We start from the raw sequence: 24,901 nt of genomic DNA, 5'->3' as shown, positions 1-24,901 counted from the left end.
TTTTATTTAACAACCTTTTTATACACATATATTCAATTATTTCTTCCCGCTGCTAGTTATTCATGAGTGAATTTCAGCAGGTGATTCAACTTTTTCAGCTTATCATGCCCAAACCTGATCCTGTGTAAACTTTACACCCATTGCAGTCAATGGGGCCTCAGCAACTAGGGGAGGTATCTTGGCACACCTGTTCCCTATCTCCCCAACTCAGATGCTCAGGCTAGGTACAGCACTCTGCTGTTACCGGAGTTGAGTTTGGCTAATACCAGAAATTAAGCCATGTTTTTCCTGGTTTCAGTGAATTGCTACTGATCATACCCACTTGTTGAGTCTAACAAGCAAGGAGAGCTCCGATCAGAGGAGCATTAATGTATTTTTATGTTTCAGTAATATATGCAATTTTTAAAAAGCTAATCCTGATTTCAAACAAATATTAATGTGAATTTGTTTTCATTATTGTCCTGAGCTTGTTTATAAATTTTTATATTCTCAGACTCTGGTCAGTGGAAATACTATTTTGACGACCGTCCCTCTGATGGTAGATGCGGACAAACTTCCAATTAATCGTATGCCAACAAATGGCAAACCTTGCAATGCACCAAACAAGGGGGAGAAACGCACTGCACATAATGCTATTGAGAAACGTTACAGGTCATCCATCAATGACAAGATTGTGGAGCTGAAAGATCTCATTGTCGGCACTGAAAGCAAGGTAGAGTTGCTACTAAACTAAAAATGTGTCCATGAAAAAAATGTTCATACTTGATTAATTGGCTGTTTTTGTGATACTTTTTTTTAAAAGAAGAGAAAATTTTCTTGGTGCCTTGTTAGATAAATTCATTGCCAGATTATAGTCTAAGCGGTAGTATCAGTACCCTGGAGGCAGGAGGCTTGAGAACAAGTCTCACCTGTTCCAGAAGTGTATAATAACATCTGAACAGGTTTTCAAAAAAAAATCTAATCCATATAATCGAAGTCAAATTCTTGGATTGTGTGGAGTCAGTTGCAATTGGACAATCCTTTGGTTTGAATGTAGAAAGATAGACTCTTGTTTCCACTTCTAATCATTATTTCCTGATGCATGCTGGACAATGTGTATTTGAATGTAGATATTTTTAATCAACCCGTTCACACGTGTAATGACACACCTCTGGAGCAGATGGGACTTGAACCTGATCACCCTGGTCCAGAGGTAGGGACATTGTCTCTGTGCCACAAAAGCCCTACAATAAATTTGGAGCTTAGATGCACCTCAGCTGCATTCCATCTTTACTCCGCTAGTCGCCTTGGACAACTCTAAATTATCAGAGTAATACTGATACTGCTGAATGAGGAATGGAATTGTGCAGTTGGGCAAGCAATCTAGAGCTTGAAGAGAGAGAGAGTAAAATGAAAAAAAAAAGTCTTGTTTTTTTCATCTTGCTGTACCTCCCCTTCCAAACCAAAACATGTTTCCAAACCTGAGTAAAAGCACCACAATGTAAGTTTGGTTCCATTATTGTCCTGAGTTTGTTTATAAAGTTTTGTATTCTTCAGACTTTGGCTGGCAGAAATACTATGTTAACAACTATCCCTCCGATGGTAGGTGTAGACAAACCTCCCGTTAATTGTATGCCAGCAAGTGGCAAACCTTCCAATGCACCAAACAAAGGGGAGAAACGCATGGCACATAACGTTATTGAGAAACGTTACAGGTCATCCATTGATGACTAGATTGTGGAGCTGAAAGATCTCATTGACAGCTCCTTCTCCATTAATGCTGCTAATACCCATTTGGTAATAGTTTGAGTCAATGTTTGATCTAAGATTTCTTCCCTTGTAGGGAAGCTTTTAACAAACTACTTAGTATTAGAACCTCCATTGTTGTAACAATGCATCTTAAGAAGCTGTGTCTTCACCACTATGTGAAAGTAAATTTATGACACTTTGAAAGCATTTTTGTTTTCTTTCATTGCCTGGACAGTTGAACAAATCAGCAATATTGAGGAAAGCTGTTGATTATATCCGCTTTTTGCAACAAGCCAATCAGAAGTTGAAACAAGAGAACATGGTATTGAAAATGGCTGCACAGAAAAACCGTAAGTGTTCTTGTGTTGTATGTACTTTCAGATGGGTAGGGATAGGTGTATCTAGAATTTTAGCAAGTTATTGTCAATTAATGCAAAGAGAATATACCTGTTTTTAATTTGGTGTTGTTTAAGGGCTCTGACCTGTGCACATTGGTCATGATTCATATTTGCAAATGTTCTCATACACGAAGTGTTCTCCTTCTCCTTTCTCTGGGCTTAGGACAACATAGGGGTTAGCTGGCATACACGTGTATTTTGTTTGAACTAGGAGTAGGCGGAGGCTTCATGGGCCATTCATTACATACATTGCATCTGTTTGTGGCCTCAATTACATTTCCCTTTGGGGAATAGTGTTTGACTTTGTAGTTGTATACTTCAGATATCTTTATTAGAAATTAGACCCATTTTTATCATGTGTTTAATTTCAGAATCTCTGAAAGATCTTGTGGCTTCCAGTGGGATAAATCTGGATGCAACGCCAAATGGATTCAAACAGGATCCTGACCTGCTCACACCACCACCATCTGATGTTGGCTCACCACCTCAAAACAGCCCATTCTCTGTGAGCAGCAGTGACTCTGAACCAGACAGCCTGTTTTTTGATGATACTAAGGTACATTTGATTTTTGTCACAAGGCTATGGGCTGAATTTTCCCATGTGGCATTAAAGCGTGTTTTGTGTTTCCCTGGTTCACCAAGGCCTGAGAGGATTTTCTGTCACAATCTTTCACCTCTTTAATTATGCACTTGAGATTTTGGACGCATATCTTGGGCAGGGAGGCAGAAGTGCTCATTGCTGGTGAGATCTTCTGGCTTCTACACTTCTGTTGCCCTATTTAAAGCCCAGCCTCAGATACTGCGAGCCTGGAAATATCTCTTTAGCTGCAATGCTTGACTCTGCAAATATCCTTGAAAAGGGAAGGTAGGCTATCTCCCAGCTTCCAAGACCGATTTGGAGGTTCTAACTGATCACCAAAGGGGAGTGACCATGCCACAAACTCAGTCAGCTTGGACAAGAATTGCAGCACAAGTGAGAGCAGTGTTCTGCATCGAAAAGAGGGTAAGTGCCACCATATTCTCTCCATTATCTCCCTCTCACCGGGCCAGCATTCAGTCTAGCTCTAGCCACATCTCCTTAAGGCTCAGTATTGCATGTTTCATGTTCACTGAAGGGCTCAACCACTACATTGTCCAAAACTTCTCATGCCTTGGTGAGTCTCTTCTGCTCAGTCTTGGGGGACATGTTACCATTGATCTATAATGCTCAACCTGCATGCACTTGATTGGAGGAGTGACTGGCCAACCGCCTGAAGTGTAATTGGATGAGCCTTTGACTGGTATGGTGGTATCTTCTGACTGATTTGTTCCCCTGCATCTCACTAAGGAATCTTTCCCTATGATCTTCTCAACGTCATTTCCTTGAAGCTCATGCAATGTTTGTGCCAGGTAAGCTATAATTGCATACTTTGTGTGTGTGATATAGCACACTGCCACACAGTGACATGACCCCCCACCTCCCCATCAGCTGATAGATTGACTGTTCCATGCTCCCCATTGTCATGTGCTGCTAGCTTCTCCCTCTGCTGAACCACAAAGGCTGACAGTCTATAACTCTGTTTGCTAAAGTCAGTGTGCACTAAGAAAGCGTTGGAAAGCAGACAGAGACTGGCAACCTCTGAGTGAGTGCTAAGAAATAATGTTGAGAGCCATAAAATGCATGTTCATGTCAGCACAAAACACCCTTTGTGGATGCATGACTGTCCCAGCTTGCAAAACTCCACTATATGTTATTTTCACATTCTTAATTCAGACAAAAGCATTGACATCCAATTTTCTTTCTTCCCTAATTTTCTAGATTTCTGTTTTCTCTATTTTACTTTACTACTTATCCCATTGGTTGCTGGACATGAGTTTTATGGGTGGTGATTATCCTTTAGTACCATGGCCAAGCATTCATTGTTTATCACTGAGACTTGCCAGTTAGTATTGATAAGCTGCTTGAATTGCAAACGTGCATATGAACCAGGAGCAGAAGTAGGCCATTCAGCCTTTTGAGCCGCCTTCACCATTTGGTGAGATCGTAGCTCATCTGATTGTAGTTTCATTCCTGTTTCATGCCTGTTGCTGATGACCTTTTCATCCCCTGGCTTAAGCAGAATCTATTTACTTGTGCCTTAAAAATATTCAAGCACTCTGCTTCCACCATCTTCTCAGGTGTTCCAAAGACCCTTTGAGAACAAAAATTTTGCCTTATCCATGTTTTAATTTGACAAATTTTGATTTCTAAGCTGTGACCCCTAGTTCTAGCTTCTTATATAAGAGGAAACATCCTTGACAAATTGACCCTGAGAACACCCCTTATGATTTTTTTTTTGAAATTGCAACCACGTCACCTCTTAGTCTTCTAAACTCCAGCAGATACTAACCTAGCCTGTTCAACCTTTCCTCATAAGACAGTCCAGTAATTCCACATACTACTCTGGTAAATCTCTACTTCATGAAATATGTTTGTATCTATCCTTAAATAAGATGACCAGTATTGTGCATCAGTGTACTGTGTATCTGTCCTTAAGTCAGGTGACCCAGTACTCTGAATACAGTCTCAGCAGTGCTCTGTGTAATAGAAGCATAACTCCTTACTTTTGTATTCAATTCCTCTTGTGATAAGTAACATTCCATTAGTCTTCGTAATTATTTGTTGTACCTGCATTCTAAAGATTTGAGTCATGCAATAAGTCCAGATCCCTCTGAATATCTGAGCTCTGCAATCTCTCTCCATTTAGTTTTTTTTTATTCATCCTGCCAAAAGGACAATTTCATATTTTCCCACATTGTATTCTATTTGCCGCTCACTTTAACTTTCTATATCTCTTTGTAAACTTATGTCCTATTCACAACTTATTTTTCTACCTTTCTTTGTGTCATCAGCAAACTCAGTGACCACATCTTTGAAACCTTATATCTAAATGATTTTAAAAATTGTAACATGAGGTGTGATCATCTTGCCAAGCTGAAAAAGATCCATTTATACCTACCCTCTGTTTCCTGTTAGCAACCCAATGTTTTGTCCACTCCAGTATGCTACCGATTACGTTGTGAGTTCTTATTTTCCACAAATGTGAGATATCAGTAGCTGACCTGGAATAGTGCACAGCCACAGAAGACCATGTAACCCATTTGAGACTTCCTTCACCACATTGTTATTCATAGTAACTACTTTTTTTTTCCACTTCTCTCTATAGTTACTTGCTTATTATTTCCCAAGTAGGTAGTTCCCATTTACAGACCTCGATTGGTAAAATCATTAGAAACATGGGCCTATGTAGTCCACTTTCTCTCAACCGTACCTGTGTAATACTTTTTCCGCTGGAATTAATGTATTATGATCAGAAGCAGGAATTGGCTTGCATATGTGTTTTTTTATCTTAGGCTTAGAAGGGCAGAGGGCAGTTGCTATTCTGCAATGTCCCAGCTGAAATCGGCTGATGCACCACTGGTGGTGGATTGACACTTTCTTTGTTTTGAAGTTAATTACTTATGCTGTTAACCCTCTCTAGGTGTTGTCCAATCAAGAGTTCTGTATGAACTTAAGCTTTAGAAGTTACTTTGTGGAGTGAATTTGTATATTTTTGTTCTCTCTGCATCTGGCAGCTTGTCCAACACCTTAACTAACAGAAAGAAAAGCTTGCCAATTCCTCCTGAAGAATCCCAAGTACTCATATAAAACATTGAGATCATGCTGTTATAATTTAAGGGAGAGGGGCTAGAGTTGTTTCTATTTAATCCGCTGTGCTACAGTGTTTCTCTGAAGAAGTTTTAACTTAGTTTGATAGAAGCATTTTGATTTCTGAATCAGAAGTTTGTGTTCTTGTCCCATGGCAAGATTTGGTCATGTGCTCTGTTGACAATGAGAACTGTCAATGGTGCTGCATTCTTGGAATTACGTCTTCGCACATGAGAAACTAAACCAAGGTTTTCCTTGTGTCCCTGATTTGAGTGGAACATAAATGATCTCAACACTTTTTGAAGAAAAGCAAAAAAATTCTGACCAACCTTTATCCCTTAACCAATGCAGTCAAAAGGAAATTGTTGTTTGGTAGTAAAGAATGGTAACCTTGTCAAAAAGGAAGATAAATGTTTAAAATTTGGCATTTAAGCAAATCAGCAATTAATACGAGAGGAGAAAAAGGTGCTGAATGATTAGCATGTCCAGTTGATTGCTTTTTCCATGACACAAATCAACCAATGTAGACTTGTTATGCTTCTGGGAATTCAGAAGACGGCGCAGGGCTTGAACATGTTCCTTTTGGAATATGGAAATTAACTTGTGATTCATCTCATTGACATTTCTGGGACTCTATAGCAATGACTATACTTCAAAAGTAATTTATAGGTTATGAAACACCTGGAGATGAGCAAGGTGTGGTATAAATGCATGTTCCCCATTTTTTTTGTTATACAAGTTGTGCTCTCGTTATTGACCAGGTTTATAGAGGCAAGACAAAGACAATTGGAAGATTAATGAGTTCTCAACTCTGATCTAATTTGAAAGCAGAAAGTTTGAGAGTAAACCAACTGCAAACAGTAGTGAATATTGTAACTTGAACCTTTTGTTTGGATACTGGGTGTTTCTTGCGGCATTATTTAGTCATAATGATAAATTGTATAAACACTTCATTAACATATTCAGGTGCTGTCAGAAGAATGACTAACTTTCTTTCTAAAGGCAAGAAATGTTAATTGTTTTGAATAAATTTAACTCACCAAGCTATGGTTTATGCATAACATCAAAATATATTTCTGACCAGCTTGAACATTTTCATCATGATATTCAAGTGTTAGTGGGAAGATACTTGAATCACTTAGTGCTTTTTAAGAGATGTTTTGTTGAACATTAATGAGAATGGGGTTGTTCAGAATATTGTCTATGGAGGCCAGAAGACCTGGGCTAAATAATAAAGATGCATATTATTTCTGACATTTGCTTGATAACATTTAGAAATTTGGGACTACTTGCTTCCAAGATTATAAATTGATTTTGTAGAGTTCATGACAGTGTGAATTTAACAGGGTCTGTGGAAAATGGAAATGTAATAACTTGCAAGGTCGTTTCTTGTTCTGTATATTCTTATATCTTTTTTTGTTCTGAATATTCTTATCTTGGAAAACTATTGTGTGAGTGCATTTGAACAGTAGGATGGTCTTATTGGCATTTAAACTGATGGTACGTTCTATTGACTCTAGGTCTCCGTTAAACAAGAACAGACGCTACCAACTAATGTTGGTATGTTGGATCGATCCAGGATGGTGCTATGTACCTTTGTGTTCCTTTGCCTCTCCTTTAACCCTCTTGCATTCTTGATGGGTGGGACGGACATCAGTTCTGTGGGAGGCCAAGAATATCATGGTGCAGGCAGAAACATATTAGGCCTTTCTATAGAAGGTAGGAACCTGAATATTAAAAAAGAATCAGTGAAAATATGTAAGAACACATTCCAAGGATTTATATTTCTTCACACTCTAAGTTTGCATGTAGAAAATGGCCAAATAAAACACTAGAGTACTGGCAAAAACTGGTCTAAATACCAACCAGAGAAGGGAAACAGTTTAAGAGCTGGTGTTCTCATTTGTATTTGTGTATATATAATTAAATTGCAATTTCATTTTTATGAAATCTTTTTTTCTGTGATATTTATTATATACCTGAGAGCAAACAGAGAAGTAAATATGATATAAGAGTACTTCGTTGCAATTAATCTGAGATTAATTAATGGGATTCATCCTAAAAAGTAAACTTCCTGTACTGAAGATACACCCAGCTGAGATTTTATTAAACACAAATGGGAAACCAAGGAATATGAGACCAATATGCTAGGAAAATAGTTGGAAAATAAGATGAATAGAACCAGTGAGAACCATGTAAGACTGCAGAGGTTTTTTAAGGGATCAAGGAGAGCATTTGGTGATCAGATAGTAACCAGATTTTGCTGAAGTCTCACTTTTGGTAAACAGGATATACTGTCTCCACAGCATTCATCCAAGCTGTAGCTTGGAGTAAATTATTACAATTATATTTTCTCAAGATTAGTTGAGAAATGTTAATTCAGACCATTTTGTACAAACTAATATACTTGCTTCAGATGTATCTCCATCAAAATAAAGAGTCATTGTAGGTAGTGTTGGAAAAACGTATTTTTCATAGACTAATTGCTCCATCTGAGGTCCATCATGAACAGGCTGGTTCAAGAAAAAAGAAACCAATCAATAAACTCCATTTAGGCTGATAGCTTGTTTCTCTGCTATATATTCGAATATAAAGGATGTAATTCTTGTTACTTGCTTGGCTTGAGGCCTCAGGCCAAGAGGCATAGACACACAGTCTGCTGTTAGGCGCTGTAACTTTCTACGGGCAATATGGTGTTGGGCACCATTTAGCCCTGACACTGCCCTCTCTTGTCTTGCTATATCTCCCTTCCTGGACATTCCGCTTCAGGTCAGGAGGAACTTCTCCGCGTGCAGTTCAAACCTGTGTCAGTCTGTGTTGCTAAACATAGTGTTTTAATACTAAACATAATTTATTATCTCATAAAATTAAAAGCTCTAGAATGGGCTTGATTTGTGCTTCTAGTATAACAAGTAAAATTCATTTCACTTGCTATATATGACAAAGATAAACTGGTATCATAGCTGGTTTAAATTTAAATGCCTTAGTTAGCACTGTTCAGGTCCTTGTTAATATACTTATGTAGACGTCCAATAAGTTGTTATTGAAAACAATAGTTTTAAGTCATGTCACATTATCTTCTGCATCCTGATGTATGTACACCAGTGTTTAATAATACATCTTCTCTGTTTGCCACAAGACAGTTAAAAAGACTAGATTTATGTATTTTGAAAAGTCAATTTTCTGTAATTGCTGACTTAAATTAATCAAATACACCCTCTGTAACAATGCTATTAGTATGTTGTCTCTGGCAGACAGCAGGAATTGTTTTGTAAGGTGGAGAATGTGTGAAAATGGATAAATATTAAGTATTTTGTCTTTAACCTTTGTGCAAGGAGTTAAGAAACACTCGTGCAGGTTTTAAGTACATAATGGAATATGTTCTACTTTATCAAAGTTTGTGTTGCCTAATGAAGCTGTGTGTTTTTTTTAAAGATTCAGTGACACTAAGTTACTGATCTTGGAAATAACCCCACTGCTCAACAAGTAAAATGTGTTCTTTTTTTACTATTTTATTTCTGATAGATTCCTCCAGCTGGTTTTCTTGGATCTGGCCAACGTTGATCCTCTGGTTAATTAATGGGATAATTGTTCTGCTTGTATTTGCTAAAATCTTTGTCTATGGTGAGCCTGTTACTAGGCTGCATTCTGAATCATCTGTCCTTTTCTGGAGGCATCGTAAGCAGGCTGATCTGGACCTGGCGAGGGTAGGAATGATTTATTTTTGATAATTTAAAAGTTTCGGTCTGATTTGCCTTTTTATTGATGAAAAGAGTTGAAGCAAGTACAGGTTTAGCATTCACTGAGTACTTCTACTCCACATAGAGATAATTCCGCTATATCCCCTTTATTCAGTTGTTGGCCTTGCTCCTGCATATAAATTTATCATTGCTGAACTGTTACCAGTGATATATTCTGCAAAGAATTACTTTCAGAAATTTTCAGCATATAATTTACCTCATGGATATACGTCTGACCAGATAAATTGCATTTTGCACTCATGGCAACAAAATATCTCATTTGCAATATGACTTCAGTGATTTCTGAGGAAGTACATTTGTTGTGGGCACAGTAAAGATTTGACTGTTGCATCTAAATTAAGAGTTTGAATTTCATTTGTTTTCCTTTTTCTGAAGTCACTTAATGATGGTTGCCTGATGTTTGTCACATGATGTAAAGTATAGTTATTGTGTGCTAGTCAGAAGTGAAGTTTTATTATTTGCAACAGTAGGCTTCAACATCTTTAGTTTATAGAGAAAGAATCAGCAACTGATCGCAGTGCAGAGCTCCATGTGCTGACAAAGGTGTAGATTGAGGCCAGAATCCACCTTGACAGTGATGTCACCTGTGAGCAACTGGTATATTAACACTTGATGTCTATGACCATGTGTGAAGCATGGCCACTTAGAGGAATTCTAGCATTTGGGAAACTGCGCATTTGCAGAATCCAGGGTTTCTGTTGAGATGGGGAGAAAATTGGTGATTTTATTTTTAAAAAGAAGTGAAAATTTTAAAATCTCAGTGGAAAAATAACAGTAAATTCTCCTCATTTATTTTTGTCAGGGGGATTTTGCCCAAGCTTCTCAGAACCTTTGGACCTGTCTGAAGGCACTGGGACGTCCTCTGCCAACATCTAACTTTGACTTTGCCTGTAGTCTGATGTGGAATGTCATTCGGCACATTCTTCAGCGGTTGTGGGTCGGGCGCTGGTTTGCAGCACGGGCTGGAGGCTTCAGGCAGAAAAAGGAGCTGAAAGATGATATGAAGAAGAGCACCCGAGATGCGGCACTGGTCTATCATAAACTGCAACAGCTCCACATGACCGGTGTGTATCTTGTGCAACATTGAAAACCTTTTCAAATAGCAACATTTTCTACTAAATGCTCGTGACCACAAACTCATTCCTCCAGATTAGCTTTTGTAGTTTGTGCTGCAGTCGTTTTGACAGCTTCAGTACTTTAATGTAGCATAAGAGAGAAAAAAAACTGACAGCTACTTTTCCTCGTTGGGTGCTCCATCTATTCAAGGGTAATTGGAGAATGGGTTAGTATGCTGCTATTCTTGCACTGAGCCCCAGCCTAAGTCGTTCAGCAGCCTTGTTTAAAATGTCACTTGCAGTGCTACAGCTGGTCTTAGTAAAGCTAAGGTGAAGAGTAAAGCTAAGGTGAAGAGTTCACTAGGGTACTCACTAATCACACTCTCACACTCTCTCTCACACACACTCCGAGTCTCGCACTCTCTCTCGCACTCTCTCTCTCGCACTCTCTCTCTCGCACTCTCTCTCTCGCACTCTCTCTCTCGCACTCTCTCTCTCGCGCTCTCTCTCTCGCGCTCTCTCTCTCGCGCTCTCTCTCTCGCGCTCTCTCTCTCGCGCTCTCTCTCTCGCGCTCTCTCTCTCGCGCTCTCTCTCTCGCGCTCTCTCTCTCGCGCTCTCTCTCTCGCGCTCTCTCTCTCGCGCTCTCTCTCTCGCGCTCTCTCTCTCGCGCTCTCTCTCTCGCGCTCTCTCTCTCGCACTCGCGGTCGCGCTCTCGCGCTCTCTCTCGCGCTCTCTCTCGCGCTCTCTCTCGCGCTCTCTCTCGCGCTCTCTCTCGCGCTCTCTCTCGCACTCTCTCTCGCACTCTCTCTCGCACTCTCTCTCGCACTCTCTCTCGCACTCTCTCTCGCACTCTCTCTCGCGCACACTAGCACTCAAGTAAATTTGTAAATGGTGTCACTATTCTAATGTGGGTAAATCAGCAGTCAGTTCCCTCACACCTCTGAAGTCATTGATCTGTGGAATGACTTCCTTGGATAAAAAGGCAAAACGTTGTCAGCCAGGTATGCAGTGGCTGTTGGTAGATACATTTCCATTGTGGGTGAGGACAGGGTGAAGCCTACTGAATAAACAGCCTGTCAACACTCATTGCCCAGATGTGCAAACGCAACTGAGTTGGATGTATTATAGCACATACTATTTTATGTAAAAGTAGAGAAATAAAATAATTTCATCAACTTTCAATGAAACTGGGCTTGATATATTAACTAACAGTCTGTAGATAGATTACGAAATTCAGAAGGGGATACTGATGTGAGCATTGCATTAGTAATCTTCATTGCAAAATTATCATATTCAAATTATCATGTTGAAACACAGCTTGAGCAAGTGAAATAATTTATTATTCATTAAATTTATCCCTTTGAAAAGTTTATTTACAAGATGGATTATTTGGTACTTTTCCATATGTCATAGCACGAAGAAAGTGATCACCAGCAACTATGGAATTGTTCAGAAATTAGTTTTCTGTAGCAAACCCATTTGGTTGTGAGAAGTTATATGCCTCCAGAACAAAATCTGTCATCCAGGACCACCTGCTTGAATCAAATGGGAAGTTAATACTTCAATGTTGGTAGAATTGCTTTGAGTGCACTTGATACGAGAGCATCAATATCATCCCACATGTGTAGGTGGAGAAAGAACACATTGACTTGTAATTATTTTAAAGTCTTTGTGATCTCTCCTTATTGTTTCCTTCTGTATTATCTTAATCACACACATACATTTGTAATTAAGGTTGTCTGGTTCTCCATTATTCTTAGGCAAACTGGGTGGAAGCCACTTGTCTGCAATTAACATGGCTTTGAGTGCAGTAAACCTTGCTGAATGTGCTGGAGATGCTATCTCTGTTGCTACCATGGCAGAAATATATGTGGCAGCAGCAATTCGTATCAAAACCAGCTTGCACAAGAGACTCCACTTCATGACTGTGAGTAGCACCGAGATAATTATTGACTGTCTTGTCTCTAAGACATGTCTGTTGGAGTTGAAAAGAAAATCCTATATTGAAAATTTATAAGTAAGAAATGCAATTGCAGGCATGACTCCCCATGTTCACTGAGTTAATGAACTATCCTTGGTATGGGATATCAGATGTTTTGGGAAGGAAGATCCCCTCCAAAACAGAGTTTTAACCAAACCTTTTTCAGTACCTTCCTGTGACTGATTTATTTCTTAAGGTTCCCGCGGGACATTAACTTGCCTTTTTCTTTCTTTCAAGTGCTAAATAATTTGTAAGTGGCATTTAAAGGATGTGTGCAAAATCATCTGAAAATGTAAAATGTAAATACAAGAGTCTCAAGTGCTGTGCTGTATTTGAACCATTATCATTGCACAAAATTCTTGCCAGCCAAGTGTGCGTTGTAGGAGGCACTACTTCACTTCAGAGAATCTATTCCATAGGAAGAATTCTGACAGGCATACTATGAAGTATTAATAGCATATGGATGCTCATATGTGCACAGGAAACAAAATTAATGTGAAGAAAATAATAACTAACTACAGCCGGAGCATAGCGGTAGAGTAGTGTATTAGAAAAGTATATCGGAATAATATCAAGGTAGTGAGAATAATCTGCTTGTCTCCATCTATCTCCTGGTATAGTTCAGTGCCTTGCAGTCCCTGTCCAGCCAAGGGAGCAATGTGCACTTTATGACCAGTTATGATGGAGAATTATAGTTGAACTATCCTATTTGTTAGTTAATATTTCTGACATATGTCATGAGTTTGACTGCTAAAAGTAGAAAATTCCTATTTTTGCATCAATATGTACAGAGGAACCTCGATTATCTGAATGCCAATTATCTGAATATCGGAATACCCGAAGGAGATCTCGAGGTCTCGACTAAAACATTACATCATATGTGTCCAACACTGATGGAGTCTTCTGTTTACAGTGATTAAAAGTGCTGCCGAGAACAGTCCTGGACTGATGGGAGTTCAGGCGGGCGGGGAGGGTGGTGTTGGACGGGGTTTGGGGCAAGGGGGTGGTGTTGGGGTGGGCGAGGGCTTGCTCACACTGCTGCTGCTAGTCTCCTGAACGGGGAGCAGACCATCTCGTTCAGTTAATCGAGGTTTTCCTGTATTTGGTGTTTTGGATACGATGTTATGTAATATCATAAACTTTATCAGATGTATAGTTTTTTACTTCCTTCTCCACCCTCAATATAGCCCACGGTCTCTGGATAAGTAATAGAGAGACTTAACCATGACTAATCCTGGTCTGAAGATACTTACTTTGGGACTTGTAAGTTCCTGTAAATACAACTTTATAATTCCACCTCCTCCTAATAAGCTTCCTAACTGTAAGTCTCTGCTCAGTGTATCCAACAGTAAACAAGGTCTGTTCAACAAAAGGTGAAGAATTTAACAATGATATCCTTCTTTTTCCCAACAATGACTGTCACAGGAATGCAGTACATGGTTCTCTGTTGAGTCCTTCAGCAAATTATTAAAGAAATAATCATAAGAACAGAGATTGAAGGTTTCATTCATTAAATGCTCCCTGCTGGCTTACAATTTTATAGAATCTGGTATGAGAGAATATTTTGCATACATGTGAGCTGCTTGTGTAATTTAACACTTCAAATTTTCTTGTGTCTGCACTAAAACCACTGGCATATCCTGAGGTTTGTGCTTTTAAAGCCAGTAACACTTAAAGTGACCCGAAATGGCATGTATTAAAAGGATGATGTGGAGGGACCAGTGTTGGACTAGGGTGAACAAAGTTTAAAATCTCACACCAGATTATAGTCAACAGGTTTATTTGGAAATACTAGATTTTGGAGTGCTGCTCCTTCATCAGGTAGCTGTGATGAAGCTACCTGTTGGACTATAATCTGGTATTGAGTTTTTTTAACCAAAGGAATGGGAATAAAGTAGTACTTCAAAGCTGAGGCCCCCCCTTATTCAAATTAGAGGTGTGTTATAAGAAATATTACTGGACTGTGATCAGGAACTGGAGTTTGACTGATTTCCCTTGCCACTATATGGCTGACTGTAATTAACTTGGCACAGATTGGATAATTCAACATTTTATTTGGGCTAGCCGATGTACTTTAGAGAAGTTATTTTCTGTTTGTTTTAGTGATTAACTTGGGTGTTGATCTTCTATGTATTTAAAGTTTATATTTACTATTCTTTTATAGCGGTTCTTCCTGAGCAGCGCCAGACAGATTTGCCTGTCCCAAAGTGGTACTATACCACCTGCAATGAAATGGCTGTGCCACCCTCTAGGTCATAGATTCTTTGTTGATGAAGATTGGACTGTAAAAAACACTCCAAAAGACAGCATTTACAGTGTTACTGGAAACTCAGGTAACTGCTTTATTAATAAAAATGTTCAGGTTAGGTAATATCTGTGAAGTAGGAAATAGATGATGTTTCAGAACATTTCAGGCCGTCCATCAAACACATTTTGATTTCATTTATTAGTGGAAGAATGTGAGTTTGATATAACCTACGAGTTGTGTGACATGAGTAGCATAACATTTGAAGTGTTGTTAGTCATGCATTACTTCTTCCTGGGTTTTCCCCTCACCTTCCTTTCCTGAGTGTCCTGACTTGTGCTAGGGCATAGTTTTCCAACTTTCTAGTAGTTTATCCAAGTAAATATTCTTGTGTACATCTCAGTGTGGTGGAAGGTTATCTATCATAGCTAAATAGAATCCTAGACTCTGTGTTCCCTCACTCCACACATATGCACGTACCTGCAAATTGGAAGAGCCTACAGAGACAAGAAACCTAGCTGAACATTTTTCTAGACTGGATTGACCAATCCGAACCCATCTGTGTGGATTTGTAACCATCTTGCTTTGCATGATTCATTCCCAAACTGGACAGCACACTTACCCACTGAGTCATGGAGAAATGCTTTTCATTATTCTGTGTTTGTTTGGATGGTCACTTGCATCTGGAGAATTGTGGACATTCTGTCATTGAGCATGTTCAAGATTGAAGTTGATAGATTTCTACATATTAAAAACCGTGAAGGATTTACGGAGACAATGGTTTTCATGTAGATCAGCGGTGATCTCTTTGATTGGGTGAGCAGCCATGAAGGGCTGAATGGTCTGCTTCTGCTCCGAGGTCCTATGTATTATTTCCGTAGATTGTGTGTAAATAAACGACACTGTCAAATGCAAATTACTGCAGATTCTGCCAGGCTGAAATAAAAATGAAAATGTTGGAAATGCCTAGCAGGTCAGATGACGTACATGAAGAGAAAAAGTTAATAGGCCAAAAATATAAAGGAGGATAGTAAAAGCTTTTTTGGATATGTGAAAAGAAAAAGAATGGTTAAGACTAAAATTGGGCCCTTGAAGACAAACTGGTGAATGTATTATATGGAACAAGAAAATGCCAGAAGAGTTGAATAGGTACTTTGGATCTGTCTTCACTTGGGAAGATACCAGCAATCTCCCAGATGTAATAGTTGCTGAAGGACCGAGGGTAATGGATGAACTGATGGGAATTTATATTAAGCAGGAAATTGTGTTGGATAGAGTTTTAGGTCTGAAGGCTGATAAGTTCCCAGGACTTGATGGTCTGAATCCTAGGGTACTTAAGAAGGTGGATCTAGAAATCGTGGACGCATTAGTAATCATTTTCCAATGTTTTATAGATTCAGAATCAGTTCTTACGGATTGGAGGGTGGCTAATGTTGTCCCACTTTTCAAGAAAGGAGGGAGAGAGAAAACGGAATTATAGACCAGTTAGCCTGACGTCAGTGGTGGGAAAGATGCTGGAGTCAATTATAAAAGATGAAATTATGACTCATTTAGATAGCAGAAACAGGATAGGTCAGAGTCAGCATGGATTTAGGAAGGGGAAATCGTACTTATCTTCTGGAATTTTTTGAGGATGTAAATTCTGAAGATGGACAAGGGAGAGCCAGTTGATGTATTTTCTGGACTTTCAGAAAGCCTCTGATAAAGTCCCACATAGGATATTAGTGAGCAAAATTAGGGTGCATGGTATTGGAGGCAAAATACTGACTTGGATTGTAAATTGGCTGGCTGACAGGAAGCAAAGAGTAGTGATAAACGGGTCCCTTTCGGAATGGCAGGCAGTGACCAGTGGGGTACCATAAGGTTCGGTGCTGGGACTGCAGCTGTTTACAGTATTCATTAATGATATAGATGAAGGTATTAAAAGTAATATTAGCAAATTTGCTGATGGTACAAAGCTGGGTGGCAGTGTGAAATGTGAGGAGGATGTTATGAGAATACAGGGTGGCTTGGACAGGCTAGGTGAGTGGCCGGATGCATGGCAGATGCAGTTTAATGTGGGTAGATGTGCGGTTATCCAGCTTGGTGGAAAGAACAGGAAGGTAGATTACTATCTAAATGGAGTCAAGTTACTTAAAGGGGAAGTATAACGAGGTCTAGGTGTTTTTGTACATCAGTCAATGAAAGCAAGCATGCAGGTACAGCAGGCAGTGAAGAAAGCTAATGATATGCTGGCCTTCATAACAAGAGGAATTGAGTATAAGAGCAAAGAGGTCCTTCTGCAGCTGTACCTGGCCCTGGTGAGACCAAACCTGGAGGATTGTGTGCAGTTTTGGTCTCCAGATTTGAGGAAGGACATTCTGGCTATTGAGGGAGTGCAGCGTAGGTTCACGAGGTCAATTCCTGGAAAGATGTTGAAAGATTGGAGCGACTGGGCATGTATACACTTGAGTTTGGAAGGATGAGCGCGGATCTGATTGAGACGTATAAGATTATTAAAGGATTGGACACTCTGGAGGCAGGAAGCATGTTTCCACTGATGGGTGAGTCCAGAACCAGAGGGCACAGTTTTAAAAATAAGGGGTAGGCCATTTAGAACAGAGTTGAGGAGAAACCTCTTCACCCAGAGAGTGATGGATATATGGAATGCTCTGCCCCAGAAGGCAGTGGAGGCCAAGTCTTTGGATACTTTCAAGAAAGAGATGCATAAAGCTCTTGAAAATATTGGAATCAAGGGTTATGGAAATAAGGCAGGAACAGGATACTGATTGTGGATGATCAGCCATGATCGTAATGAATGGTAGTGCCGGCTCGAAGGGCTGAATGGCCTACACCTGCACCTATTGTCTGTTGTCTATTGTCTATTTCCAAGGAGTGCTGGTGACACACAGATTATCACTCACTTTTTTTTTCCCAAAACAAAAGAGATTTACATTTCTAATCTGAACTCCATCAGAAATGTGGAGCTGTAATTCCATTCTTATAGGTTCTTCATAGTGTAGAAGAGTTAGGGGAAGGTACACCATGTCCCTTTTTCACAGCAGTCAGTTACCATATTCTGAAATTCAAAGGTATCAAAGAATCCCTGCAGTATGGAAGGAAGCCATTCAGCCCATCAAGTCCAAATGGACCCTTTGAAGAGCATTACATGCAGAACCCCCCCCCCCCACACCCACCCACCCTATCCGTGAAACCTTGTAAAATCCAGCATCAAACACTTCGACAGCAATTGTGATAGGGTGAGTACTTCAGTTAAGTGTGAGGATAGGGTATTTAGGGGATAAAGTGCCAGGAGGCTAGAGTGCCAAGTGGGTAGGGGTAAGGTGGGATGCTAGCATCCAAAATGGCAAAGAGGCCAGGTGAGTGATGGAATGCTTAGGGTAGGTTGGGGTGTGTGGCAGTTAGGGTGGGCACGGTGTCAGGTCATAAACATAGAGGGAGATGGCGTTAAGGTAAGTTGGGGAATCGGCTCAGTTATTACTCGGTTCGGTGCTGGACCTCCTATTTAATAGTCTAACCTTTCCTCAAATAATTTAACTGCAAGTAGACGCTTTGCGTCTAATTTAACTGGATAGTTTCGATCGTTCCAAGCAGAGGGGAATTTCTGAGGGAGTTCGTTAATTTCCTCGGTAATTCCTCCATCCCCATGCACAACTCACATCTATGCTTCAGAAGAGATTATCTGGCCATTGGAAAATCAGCCAATATTTCAGGCCATGGCCTTTCGTTAGGTTCCATAACTGTTGCTTGAACCGCTGAGTACATTCAGCACTTTGTGTTTTATAAAATAGATTGTCATGTCATTTAGTTTAATTTAGTAACAGAGAGAACAAAAAAATTACAGAATTAAAATGGTGAAAGAAGTCAGAACAAATATTCAGTCCTGGAAATACCAAATTGTATCCATAACAATAGCAACTTGTATATAGGTGACATGAACCTAAAAGTGACCCAAAGCCATTTCAATGGAAAACAGAAATGTGAAGGAAAGACTGGGGAAAAGAGGGTCGTTAAAAAGAATGAAATGTTTGCCCACAATGGTCAAAATTTAAAAAAAAGACGAGTTATGGACAAGACTTGAAGTATCAATCACTGATGATTGTGTTATTAAATATGTAGTGCAAAACTGTTTGCTTTTTTCTTCTAGTTGATCCATTGGCTCAGGTGACTCAAGCTTTCCGTGAGCATCTGCTGGAAAAAGCATTATATTGCATTGCCAAACCGGAGAACAGGAAGCCAGCGTCAGGAGAGGGAGGGTGAGCAACTTTTGTCATCTGGTGTTTGCATTGTTACACATTACAGTTGGAGAGAGAGACAGACAGTCGGAATGTAGGGTGAAACATACCATCAGTAGCCACATCAACTTTGAAAAGTGAAAAGGCCATTCAATTTTATGAGCTTTTAATGCACATCTCATTGATCTCCTATATTTAGTAAACTACAGTGGAGTTTCAGTGAATAGATTTTTGACCAAGTAGTTGTGCATTGAATTGGCCCAAAAACAAAGAATGGACTAACTAATAGAACTGGATGTTGGTTTGCTCCCTGAGCCGGAAGGTTCGTTTTGAGACATTTCGTCAGCATAGTAGGTAACATCATCAGGTGAGCCTCCGGTGAAGCACTAGTTGTGTGGCCTGCTTTTTATTTATGTGTTTAGGTTTCCTTGGGTTGGTGATGTCATTTCCTGTTCTTTTTCTCAGGGGGTGGTAAATGGGATCCAAGTCAATATGATTCTTGAGAGAGTTGCAGTTGGAATGTCCTGCTTCTAGGAATTCTCGTGCATATCTCTGTTCGGCTTGTCCGAGGATGGATGTGTTGTCCTAGTCGGAGTTTTCTAATATAAATTACCTTGCAAGAACTGTAACAAACACTACATTGGACAAACAAGCAGAAAACTAGCCACCAGGATACATGAACATCAACTAGCCATAAAAAGACATGACCCACTCTCATTAGTATCTTTGTATACGGATGAGGAAGGATACCATTACGACTGGGACAACACATCCATCCTAGGATAAGCCAAACAGAGACACGTGCGAGAATTCCTAGAAGCATGGCATTCCAACCGGAACTCTGTCAACACACGCATTGACTTGGACCCCATTTACCACCCTCTGAGAAAAAGATCAAGAAACGACATCACAGGAAATGATGTCACCAACCCAAGGAAAACCAAACACACACACAAAAAAGCCGACCCTACCACCAATGCTTCACCGGAGGCTCACTGATGATGTTACCTAGTATGGTGGCGAAACATCTGAAATCAAACCTTCCAGCTCAGCAAGCAAGCTTACATCCAGAACCTCAACTTGAGCTACAAATCTTCTCAAAACTCGCTAAGTAATAGAACTGTTGGAACCATTCCCAAATAGAGTTAGTACATTAATGGATCAGCTGGTATACACCCAAGTGTATAGAGGTCAGTTCCAGTCTTGTCAGAATGGCTCTGACCAATAATTTCAGCACTGTGCTCCTTGTTCTAAATAACTGAACACCTTGCCTTTTCTTCTGACACATCAGGGAAGATATGTCCCTTCTCCCAGATTTCATATAGGTTCTGTTGATTTTATTAAAAATCTTATTTTGGGTCAGAGTTTGTATCTTGTGTTGCAAACCCCATATGAATAGCAAACCTTTGCAGTATATGAAAGTAAAGAAAGGGTATGGCTGTATCTGTCACTCTGTTAGGGATATAATAAATGTCAAAATAGTGTTGTACAGAGAGTTAAGACAATGCTTTAGAGGCACTATTCTCTTATGATTAAATAGTAGTATTGCATGAATTATGTTATCTACTCCATTGACATATATGTAGTAGTTTGGTCTCTTTGAAATAGTAGATTAGTAAGTACCCTTTTGTATATTAAATTAAATATTCTTGCAGATTAAAACAAGATCCTGTGCAGATCTTTACTATTTTTCCCTAACTTTCTGTCACAGTGAATTCTCAGACGCTCTCGAATACTTACAGCTGTTAAATGGTTGCTCTGATGCTGCTGCAGTTACCACACAGACTTGTGCTATCGGTTCCAGTATGACAACTGTCACAGGTCAGACTGCAAACATTCTTCCAAATCCTATGTGGCATTTCTTGGCTTTTGGATGTTGCTGGACTGAACACAGTTCCATTTCATCTTGTGGGGTACACAACTTATAAATCAGACAATGTAAAAGCTATGATTTCTCTTCTGTGTTTTCCTGCTATTGTTCTTTTGCGACTTTAGATCGTTAATATTAGCAGGCTGTTTGACATTGGACAGCATCAAAGCTTGTGCCTGATCTTGTCTGTGTGTGATTATCTATTTACATTACATCTTCCAGTAGCATAAAATCTTGAATTATTTTCTGGCTACATTCCAAGTCTGGGACTTTGGCATGTTGGATGTCCCCTGTCACTTGGCCTGTGATTAGCTAATTCCACACAGGAGGATTGAACTTGATTCCCCTTGTCTCTGTGATTTAGTACAGCATCAGATTGTGCTTTGCTGGTTCAATGATTTAATACCTTCTCTTTTTTGTGTATACAGGCACTGATCCTGTAGCCAAATGGTGGGCTTCCATGATTGTTGTTGCTATTAACTGGCTACAAGGTGATGATGAGGCAGCAGAACGACTTTACCCAGTAGTAGAATATATGCCGAAGACTCTGCATGCAATGGAGTAAGTGTCTGGAATCTCTCCATATATTCCCTCTTACATTGCATCCACTAAGAATATCTTAAAACATGTTGTTTTAGCCTTGAGTATTATTGGTGAGTCAGACTGATGCTTTGAATACTCCATTATTCTATAAATTCAAAGAGTCTAAGGCCCCATTTTGTAAGTGGAGGGTTTATTCTGCACTAAAAGTACTTAAGTAAACATGTGAATTGCAGTACCGGCTTTTTACCATTGAGTGGACCTCTGACATTACACAGAACAATATGGATTATCCGAATACATCTCAAAGTCCCAAACTTTGAGATTGGAAACTGGACTCTGTCACTACCTGCGCAAACTATCTTTCCAAGATAGACTGCACACCAGTGAACTTCTCTCCCGCTCTGCCTCTGTCATTTATTTTTGTTCTTTCTTTCTTTCTGCTGCATCCAACAGGAATGGTAATGAACTATAAGATCATTTGTTGAGATGTATTTATTTAAACAACCAAAGTATTTGCTTTATAAATTATCCACTACCGCAGCCGCTAAGAAATTGTCCTTGATCTGAAAACAATGTACTGTACCAAGATTTATTGCAGAGATAATCATATACTTTCCATTGTGCCAAATGTTATTTTGCAGTATCATGTTTACCGAATGGTTTTCATTTCGTAATGTGCTAAAATGCCGATAAATGCTACAGTGTAAATATCCCCTAGCAGGAAAGGATTTTACAAACTGATTGTAGCTCCATACATTTTGAATTAGTTCTGCTGGTGAAATATTTTCACCTTTTGTTTCTGGGGACACCCATTTTCCATCATCATCGACCAGTATTCCCAGCATAAGATACAATTGTTTGTGTTCAAAAAGGGAAGCTGATTTCCAACAATGCAGGGCAAATTCGATTTAGCATCTTGGTGGTACTTGTGAAACATGTAGTTAAAACTCTTTCAGAAAGTTTACTGTAGCACACCTTATACTCTTTGTGTAGTTCCTCAAACTATGTCTTGGTGTTAAAGGGATGGGACAAATGTTCAGAGTTATCTGGGAAGCTCTGATTCACTTTAACCTTTCTTTAAAATACTTCCACTTAATTCATGGGACAATTCAATCTATTTTAACCATTTTTCAAAGTTATCTGCCGTCATAAATGCCCTTGCTTTGACTTGATCAAGTTGACTGGTGTAACACACGAGTTGGTGCTTCTGGCTGAAGCTTTGTGTCACAGGGTTCCATTTACACTTGAGAATGCTTCCTTTGTTTACGATCAGACCAGCTATCTGAACAAAATACTGCCAGCCCACCTCGTTTGGATAATCGAGGTTGTTCTGTAATTAAGATTTCCTCTTCTCAGAAATTCAGTATTCCAGAGTTTGATTTGGAGAATCAAATTTGGGGTGGACAAAGTTTAAAAATCACGCAACACCCGGTTATAGTCCAACAGGTTTATTTGGAAGCACTAGCTTTCGAAACGCTGCTTCTTCATCAGGTTTGTGAAACAGACAATAAGACAGAATTTGAAGCGAAAGATTACCGTGATACAATGTTAGATTGAACAAACCTAGATTGCATTCCAGAGTGGAATTGCTAATCCTAAATTGGTTGTAGGGGTAAAATTACACACCTGTATTCCCAATATTATATGGCCGATCCTGCTACAATGGAACATTGGAGATTGCCAACCAATGATTTCTAATTTTGATATTTAGACAAAATTCTGTTTCATTCTTGAAAACAGTAGATAATTAGATGGATATTTGTTTAACAGATTGGGACGATTGTCCAGTATTATAACACAAGTTGCACAACAGCGCAATTGCAGAAAAATAAAGGAAATTCATCGTTTAAGATTATTTATCACAATTAGAAACCATGATTTCAACCTGGGACTGTCATCTTCATTTGTGTAGCTATGTTTCTTTCAAAGTTTTTATACTTCCTTACAGTCTATTAATGCTGCCTCTTTCAGGAGAGGCACTTTGTTCTGGTTAAAAGAAAACAGTCTTGTCCTTCTCCCTGGCAACTGGAGCACAGCACAACACAGCTTCATTGTTATTTTAAGAATTGTGTCAATTTAGGAAGCTTTAAAATGCTGATGTATCAAGTATCATCACATGACCAAAAGCCTTAATCATTCTGCGTGGTAGCACCCATGACAAGACTGTATCCAAAGATTACTCTACTGTTTGTACTAGTTTAACTTTAAACTCATCAGAGATCATCCAGCCTGTATCGTTTCCTATTTTCTGCAATTTTTAAAGGCAATACCAGCTGAGTACTATGGGTAGATTAGATTAGATTAGATTAGATTAGATTACTTACAGTGTGGAAACAGGCCCTTCGGCCCAACAAGTCCACACCGACCCGCCAAAGCGCAACCCACCCATTCCCCTACATTTATCCCTTACCTAACACTACGGGCAATTTAGCATGGCCAATTCACCTGACCTGCACATCTTTGGACTGTGGGAGGAAACCGGAGCACCCGGAGGAAACCCACGCAGACACTGGGAGAACGTGCAAACTCCACACAGTCAGTCGCCTGAGGCGGGAATTGAACCCGGGTCTCAGGCGCTGTGAGGCAGCAGTGCTAACCACTGTGCCACCGTGCCGCCCACAGGGTATTTGCAGTACAAAATAAATCTTTAGACACAGCCATTATCTAAGGTGTTACCAGACAGAAGTTGCCATAGCTCCTTGTTGCGTGATGATATATCTAGGTACTTGGTTCATCTGCATGTTAAATGATGTTACTCTTAAAGCAAAGCGATTATAGGCATCACATCAGCATCTTCTTTTAATATGATTTGTTAAGTTTGTTTAAAGTTTTTTTTCTTTTGTTGTGTTACAGTTCAGTAGAGATGTCACTTTGAGAAGGGGGTCACTTACTACTTCTTTTATGTAGTCAGCTCTTCTATAATGTGCTGGTTCCGTCTTGTGCAATCCAGTGTTATAGAAAAATCACACTTCAGAAAGTTAAGGAGGCATACGGTGTGTTAGGTTTTATTGGTAGTGGGATTGAGTTCCGGGGCCGTAATGTCATGCTGCAAATATACAAAACGCTAGTGCAGCTGCACTTGGAGTATTGTATACAGTTCTGGTTGCCCCATTACAGGAAGGATATGGGAGCATTGGAAAAGGTGCAGAAGAGATTTACCACGATGTTGCCTGGTCTGGAGGGAGCGTCTTACGAGGAAAGGTTAAGAGATTTGGGTCTGTTCTCATTGGAGAGAAGGCTAAAAGGGGATTTAATAGAGATATAAAGATGTTCAGAGGATTAGATAGGGTGGATAGTGAAAATCTTTTTCCTAGGATGATGACATCAGCTTGTACGAGGGGGCATAGGTTTAAGACAGATGTCAGAGGCAGGTTCTTTACTCTGAGAGTGGTAAGGGCGTGGAATGCCCTGCATGCCA

The 24,901-nt window shown here is 39.6% G+C and overlaps 1 protein-coding gene across 2 annotated transcripts in view; it reads left to right on the top strand.

Moving 5' to 3' along the window:
- Positions 1 to 24,901, top strand: part of srebf1 (sterol regulatory element binding transcription factor 1) — a 55,842-nt gene that overhangs the window by 14,144 nt on the left and 16,797 nt on the right. For both annotated transcript variants that reach the window (XM_087997737.1, XM_087997738.1), the window contains exons 5-15: positions 494 to 712; positions 1,964 to 2,078; positions 2,498 to 2,682; positions 7,314 to 7,512; positions 9,319 to 9,500; positions 10,357 to 10,618; positions 12,370 to 12,536; positions 14,755 to 14,923; positions 18,983 to 19,091; positions 20,782 to 20,891; positions 21,369 to 21,501. In XM_087997737.1, coding sequence (XP_087853863.1) covers positions 494 to 712; positions 1,964 to 2,078; positions 2,498 to 2,682; positions 7,314 to 7,512; positions 9,319 to 9,500; positions 10,357 to 10,618; positions 12,370 to 12,536; positions 14,755 to 14,923; positions 18,983 to 19,091; positions 20,782 to 20,891; positions 21,369 to 21,501 — 1,850 coding nt within the window. The remainder of the gene's footprint in view (positions 1 to 493; positions 713 to 1,963; positions 2,079 to 2,497; positions 2,683 to 7,313; positions 7,513 to 9,318; positions 9,501 to 10,356; positions 10,619 to 12,369; positions 12,537 to 14,754; positions 14,924 to 18,982; positions 19,092 to 20,781; positions 20,892 to 21,368; positions 21,502 to 24,901) is intronic.

This window comes from Chiloscyllium plagiosum, unplaced genomic scaffold, assembly GCF_037043375.1.
Source record: "Chiloscyllium plagiosum isolate Xiang-an unplaced genomic scaffold, Cpla_swu_hap1 HiC_scaffold_20, whole genome shotgun sequence".
NCBI classification, from domain to species: domain Eukaryota; kingdom Metazoa; phylum Chordata; class Chondrichthyes; order Orectolobiformes; family Hemiscylliidae; genus Chiloscyllium; species Chiloscyllium plagiosum.
The sequence above is the reverse complement of the archived record's forward strand: the minus strand, read 5'-3'. Positions and strand labels throughout refer to the sequence as shown.